The 6,552-nt window shown below is 45.9% G+C and overlaps 2 protein-coding genes across 3 annotated transcripts; one reads left to right on the top strand and one right to left on the bottom strand.

Moving 5' to 3' along the window:
- The first annotated feature begins 10 nt into the window (after positions 1–10).
- Positions 11–2,737, top strand: il17d (interleukin 17d). Its single transcript, XM_037108740.1, has 2 exons — positions 11–1,061; positions 1,166–2,737. Exons 1-2 carry the CDS (start codon positions 739–741, stop codon positions 1,482–1,484), a joined length of 642 nt encoding a protein of 213 aa, XP_036964635.1. The 5' UTR covers positions 11–738; the 3' UTR covers positions 1,485–2,737.
- On the bottom strand, positions 2,448–6,393 carry eef1akmt1 (EEF1A lysine methyltransferase 1). 2 transcript variants are annotated; one of them, XM_037108738.1, is made up of 5 exons: positions 6,244–6,393; positions 4,814–5,006; positions 4,493–4,575; positions 4,047–4,336; positions 2,448–3,561 (listed from the first exon to the last, which is right to left on the bottom strand). In XM_037108738.1, exons 2-5 carry the CDS (start codon positions 4,958–4,960, stop codon positions 3,428–3,430), a joined length of 654 nt encoding a protein of 217 aa, XP_036964633.1. In that variant the 5' UTR covers positions 4,961–5,006; positions 6,244–6,393; the 3' UTR covers positions 2,448–3,427. The 2 variants fall into 2 exon arrangements, with proteins under 2 accessions (XP_036964633.1, XP_036964634.1); XM_037108739.1 differs by lacking the exon at positions 6,244–6,393 and adding an exon at positions 6,096–6,236.
- Positions 6,394–6,552: the final 159 nt, after the last annotated feature.

Genomic DNA, 6,552 nt, shown 5'->3' with positions numbered 1-6,552 from the left:
CACACCAACATGTGATTTTAGTCTTTTTTTAATGGTTTAATCTATTTGCGCTGTTGTGGCCTGACGTCACAGTGTCTTGGTTAATGCAGAGCAGACAGAAGAAGTTGGACCCGGTTGATCTCAGAGTGCAGCAGACTCTGGTGTGAAGCCAGCAGTCTGCGCTTCCCGCTGCCGCCAGGAGCTGCTCTCAGGAACCTCCTCTGTCACCGGGGCCCAGGGTTTATGACGCGACTTGTGTCTGTCAGTGCCTTCAGTCTGATTCAGACCCGCTCTGCGTGTGGATCAGACTGTTCCTGCGCGTAAAAAACGCTCCTCTCGGATTTTTACGCACAGCTCGGTGGAGAAAAGCAAAAGGAAGACGGTCACGGTGGCCTTTTTTCCGCGTCTTAAACAGAAAGCAGCAGGTGCTTCTCTCCCAGCTCGGTAATAATTTATGATCCTTTAGTCATTATTAATCCTGGCGACCTGTGCACGCGTTGTGCCAAGATGTTTCCGCGGTTTCTCTGGCGGCGCGCCTCCGCCTCGGTCTCCCGGCCAGGACTGAGGACTGCCTGCCTGCCGCTGCCTCTCCAACACCTCCCACAGTTCAGCGGATTCTAACAGAGGAGAGTGACCTGTAACAGAGGAAGGTCTCCTGAACGAGGCTCTCTTGTGCTCTGGCGATCTACACGTCATTTTATAAGAAAGCCGACAGCGGCGCGCAGGGAGACCTCCTCAGTTTTGGCACATTTTGTCACGATGCCTCCGCGGATCCGCGTCCTGCTGCTGCTGCACCTGGCCGTGCTGCTGCTGCTGCTGCTGCTGCTGGGCTGGCCGGCCGGGGCAGCTCGGGTACGGAAGAAGGCCGGCAGGGCTCGGGCTTGCCTGGACCTGCCGGAGGAGATCCTGGAGCAGATGTTCGGGCGCCTCTCGGTGGGAGTGATGAGCGCTTTCCATCACGCCCTGCAGCTGGAGCCGCAGGACAAACTCAACCTGACGTGCCCGACCAGCGCGCGGTCCCCTGCCGACAGGAAGACCCGCCTCCCGGTCAACCTGCTCAGCATGTCGCCCTGGGCCTACAGGTGAGAGCAGGTGCATCATACCATAGCGGGCAGGAGTTTTGGGGCTTATCTAGTTTGTATTCTGATCTGAGAGACACGTCAATCTGTTGAATTCCTTTTGCCAGGATCTCCTACGACCCCGGCAGGTATCCCCGCCACATCCCGGAGGCGTACTGCCTGTGTAAGGGCTGCCTGCTCGGCCCGCACGGCGAGGAGAGCGAGCTGTACCGCAGCACTCCGGTCTACGCTCCGTCTGTCATCCTGAGGAGAACCGGCTCCTGCCTCGGCGGCCGACACTCGTACGCAGAGATCTACGTGTCCATCGCGGTGGGGTGCACCTGCGTGCCGCTGCTGGAGAAGGAGCGGGACGGCAGGACCAGCAACCAGAGCCTGCAGAGAGCAGGGGCCAAAGCCGGCCAGCTCTCTGCAGGGAACAAAGTCTGAAGGGAGCAGAGCTGCGGACTTCTACAGCTGATCCACGATTAGAAGTTTGCATCTCGCCACACTAACACTTTAAACAATCCAAAGAGAGAAACTGTCCCCAAAAACACGTTTGAAGATCGCGATGATCAGACAGAACTCCTGCAGGCTGACTCAAAGTTCATCATCTGGAAGAAAATGAGTCTTAAAATAAGACTTTTATTCGGTCCGCTTTGTCTCGGTGTCATGATGCGGTTTGGATATAAACATTGAATGGACAAAAAAGTTGTACAAGGACACAAAAATCACACAAACTAGAGAAAAACTCAGTCTGCAACTGTCGTAGAGGCCTGAAGAGCTAGAGATGACTAGATGAAACTCTGAAGTGCAACACGACATGTGAAGGGGTCGATTCAGCCAAAAGTCTGGGACCATCAGTCAAGGTTTTGCATTTCGGTTAGAATGTGGTAGTTTCAGAAGATATCTGTATCTCATATATCTCAGCATGCACATCATGCATGCTGAGATATATTACAGATATATATCATCCCACAGAGCTTCCTGTGACGTCACATACATGAGGTGAGGTGACTGTGGAGGAGAGTATAGAAGTATCTAACTCTTTGACCTCTCTGCTGTGCTTCATGGTGATTGTGCTCCCTGTCCTGCAGATACTTTGGATTTTATTTGCTCACATTTTTGAGAAATTCATGCAAATCAAGGTTTTCCACCATAGAACGTGATTGGAGGCAGAAATCTCAGTTTATTTTACGGACATATAAATCATTACTATCTGCACAGATGGATACAGCTGTATGTAGAACATGTTTATCTGCAGTTTGACCGTTTAAACTAAAGCAAACAGATGTTGACAGTGGAGTGAAGCTTCATTACCAAGGGCCTGATCTCTGCTGCCTCCTGCTGATGTGAACACACAACTGCAGGTTGAGCCTTTCGCTCTGATCACCAGGAGAAACTGCACCCAAATTCAACAACTTGTCACCCAAACAACAAGTGCTCCAGGTGACTTTATTTGTGACTGTAAAAAGTCTCCAGCGAAACAACTGAGCGGTCACATTCAGCACATCAGCGTGCAGAGTCAGCACGTCTCTCACAGTGACTGTACAAGACTGAGCACTTGTTTATTTCCCCGTCACATTTAGCATTTTTAGCAGACAGGAACTGAAAACATCTGTAATATCCCAGAAATCCTCTCAGCTGTTCGTGGTCATCTCATCGTGTAAGGGGTTAGGAGAATAAACATGCCTACAGTATGAGATATCTTTTCCTTTTTTTTTTTTAAATGTGTATTTATTCTTCCTGCATCTTTGCTCTTGTTAGACATTCACCAGCTGCTGCTCCTCCAACGAGGAATCAAATGAAACTAAAGGTTTTTTATTCTGTGGCTCAGCTCCTCGCCACTCTGGTGTCTCCTCTGGTAGAGCAGCAGCACATCTGTGTGAAGACTCCCGTTAAATATAGTTTGTCTCTCTCTCTTTACCTCTCTGTTGCTTGTTTGTTCAACTTGGATGTGATGCCACAAACTCTTCATCTTGTACTGGTCTACATCATGTCGTGGGCTCATCTCCCGGCGTGCATTCAGCGAGGATGCAGCTTCAGAAAAATCTAAATTAAAGACAGTCTTATGACAAATATTCTGCCAGACTGAAACTCTCTGCCCTGCTGCTAATCAGTAACTAACAGCAGACCGAGTGATTTTCCATCTTTAGAACTTAAAGGTACTTTAGTTCGACTCACGCTACTGACCAAAATTAACGTCTCATGGATTAAATAATTGTTTTCGAGTCCACCTGTGACCGTTCAGAGATAAAACTGACACTGAACACGTCCACTTTCTTCATGTTTCGCTTCAGTCCTGAACAGTACGAGCTGTGAGACGTGGTGCTGGAACATCTGTGTGACGTCCTCCGTCCCCCCGGCTGTTGTTCCGACAGACGCTCAGCTCCTCAGCAGGACAGCAGGCGAGACGGATAGTTGACAAAACAGCGGAACTCATTCGACAAGTTTTTGTTGTGCTTCGGCAGGAAGTCGCACATTTTTGCGTCCAGGAGATTTTTGGCCAGATCCTCCATGATGGCTCCTGCGGACACAAAGATCAGACGTCACAGGACACTCAAAACGTTTCTGCTGCTGACTTAGTGTAGGTTCAACCCCAGTGATATCAGTTTAAAGCCTTTATGTGTAGACAAACATGTACACCATATCTAACACATCTCTTGAACCCAGATCTTGTTTCTCGTGTTATAATAACTTTTTTGTGAAAGAGTTAATCATTTGTTTCTTTATAAGAACAATCCGTCCCAACCTGTGAAGAAAATAAACATTGGTTCATGTTGGGTTCTTTCGGAAATTAACCCGCAACTTTGTAGACGAGGTAAAAACCTTTTTTTTAATCTCACAGCAGATTTATTTTTAACCAGGCAGTTAAAAAAAGTCTCTCTAAACTTTAGCAATGTTGCTGAATTACTGACTGATTCATCATAAAGTGAAACAGGTGCTCATCTCTGTGACTTAATATAATAACAAAATCTGACCGATGCAGACTGAGCCCCTCCTCCCTCTCACCTGTGCACAGCAGCACTTTGCCTTTGCTCAGGTACTTGATGGTTTGGGCCACTTTGCTCAGACACTCCTCAGAGAGGTACGGCGGGTCGGCGAGGACGATGTCGAAGCTCTGAGGAGCCACGCTGGCCGCAAAGGACAGCGGCTCATTGTAGTCGTAGAAGATGAAGTCGTCGCCGTAGGCTGCGAAGCGGCGGTCGTACTCCAACACGACGGAGGACACCCGGTCCGAGCCGTCCACCACCCCCTGCTTCAGCTTCTGGTACACACTGGGCGCACTCACACACGCTATCCTACGTGCGAAAGAAGCATGAAACATAAAGAGACCTAACGCTCATATTGGAGATGAAGCTTAAATGTTGAACTGTTCATATTTCTGAGTTTGTTTTATTACGGCATTGATTCTGAGTTTGAATTTCTTCTCTGTGTGTTTGTGTGCGTGGTTTTACCTGCCTCCCTCTCCAGCTTCACGTATGACCTCCTCTGCTAATTTGGCCGCTGTCTCATCACTGTACCAGAACTGGCTCATCCTCTGACGGAAACACACACACACACACACACACACACACACTAAATACATACAAATAATTCCTTGTGACAATTGTTAAAAAAAAGAAAGAAAGAAAACACATCTGACTGATGCTTCAGCAGTTTCTAAATCTCATCCTCAGTGTCTCCACTTCACTTCACTGCATCAATACTTAATGAATCACCGATCCAGTGCAGCGTTAAGTGTTTCTGTCTCGGCTCACTAAGCCCAGTGAACTCACCCAGTCCTCCTCCACCGCTCCCACAGCGAACTGGTCTGACGGCGTGGTGCCGTGATCCTGGGCGGTCTTGGTCTCATTGTAAAACTCCTGCAGGGCGGCCAGAGTGTGAGCTGACAGCGTGGGGACGTCGTCGTCACTGTCGCTCATGGCTGACAGAGGAGGCGATCAGAACGCTGGAGCAGAAAACCTGAAACTAAAAGTAAAAATAAACATGGTTACTGGTTCATCTCAGCTGGTGATGTGATACGTCTCACCTGGTACTCCAGGTGTGCAGCACCTCAATAACAGGGCAGCAACTAGGAATGATTGTTTACTGACTTCTCATACAATTATACAGTGATGACATCATCATACTGTGCTGTAGTTTATCTCTTGTCCAAATACATTTTTCCAAGAAAATGGTGGGTAAAGATTTTGTTTAACATATTCAAAGATGTTTTACTTATTTAAAAAAAAAAAAAAAGCATGACATACAGTGATACAGGTCACTGCACTGAACATCACCTTGGTTATTTTACATGTCATGTTCTTTATATTTTTCCATGTGGAAAGTATTTTAATATGGTGATATTGCTTTCAGTGATTTTTGTGAAGCCTCTAACAAAAACAACAACAACAACAAAAAAAACAACAGTTCCAAATGACACATATCACCATGTTGACTCCAGGCCAGAACACACCGATCAGGCTCAACTCAAAAGTGTTCTTTCTAGTTAAAGACACTGTGCATAGTTTAATTGTATCTAATTATCTTTCTATCTGTCTATTCTAATGATGACTTAGAAAAAAATAGAATGGATGAGCCTAAGACCAATTGTTTTCGTTTTTACTTCTTTTACTTTTTCCTATCCTACACTACAGTGTCATAGTAAATCCTTCATTCATTTATGTTTTGAGTTATTTGCATTTATCATTGTTATGACCTTTTTTTTTTAAATTTCATTAGGCAATGTCACTAAGACTGAGATCTCTTTTCCCACCATATTTAAATATTATTGCTTTTATTCAACTTTTGAAACCCATTCAAAAATTCATACCCTCTCCCACTTTTCCAACTCTTTCAGCTGCTTCTGCATATAAAACAAGGCCATCTTTTCATCAGTCAGCGTTCATATATTTAAAGGTCAGAAACCCTCCATGAGACCTCTCTGTCGTCTACAGTGGATTTGTCTTCTTCTAATTCTACAACCACGATTATTCTTTACGTTTTAATTTAATTTACCTTGTCTAACTTTAAACGTGTATTAGTTTAAATCTGATGGACACAGAAACCGTAACTTACGTTTGAAAACTACAAACACCCCTGGTTGACACTCCTCCGTTATCCCCGACATTTTCATGTTATCAGAACAAGAACGCATCACGTACATCTGCTGAGGAGAGTGTGAGGACTGAATGACACAAAATGACAAGAGGTAAAATGAGCAGACCTGTCAGAAACTTCTCCCGATCCCGACGAGCGCGTTACTTTACCGCTGCCGTGTTGTGAACACGTGAGAAGTCGCAGCTTGATGACGTCGCTCTAGAAAGTATGGCTCTTGAGGAGGAACAAAAGTGTCTATCAGGCTGTTTCTCTCATAGACATACATGGATAGACTATGGTTTGTCAGTGCTGCCAGTTTATTAGGTACACCCAGATAAAGCTGATACGTAAATTTATTTCTCATCTGAACAACAATTGGCATTTTAAAAAAACTGTGCAGCGCTCACAGAACAAGCAAAACAATCTATTCTATTAA

This window comes from Acanthopagrus latus, chromosome 9 (assembly GCF_904848185.1).
Source record: "Acanthopagrus latus isolate v.2019 chromosome 9, fAcaLat1.1, whole genome shotgun sequence".
Taxonomy (NCBI): domain Eukaryota; kingdom Metazoa; phylum Chordata; class Actinopteri; order Spariformes; family Sparidae; genus Acanthopagrus; species Acanthopagrus latus.
The sequence above is the reverse complement of the archived record's forward strand: the minus strand, read 5'-3'. Positions and strand labels throughout refer to the sequence as shown.

Bases quoted from the DNA above. Each gene is read 5' to 3' on its own strand.
- il17d (XM_037108740.1), top strand. From the start codon at position 739: ATGCCTCCGCGGATCCGCGTCCTGCTGCTGCTGCACCTGGCCGTGCTG. The intron at 1,062-1,165 runs GTGAGAGCAGGT...TCCTTTTGCCAG, and splicing joins ATGTCGCCCTGGGCCTACAG to GATCTCCTACGACCCCGGCA.
- eef1akmt1 (XM_037108738.1), bottom strand. From the start codon at position 4,960: ATGAGCGACAGTGACGACGACGTCCCCACGCTGTCAGCTCACACTCTG. The intron at 4,337-4,492 runs GTAAAACCACGC...TTTCGCACGTAG, and splicing joins GAAGCTGGAGAGGGAGGCAG to GATAGCGTGTGTGAGTGCGC. The intron at 3,562-4,046 runs GTGAGAGGGAGG...TTGTGTCCGCAG, and splicing joins CAAAGTGCTGCTGTGCACAG to GAGCCATCATGGAGGATCTG.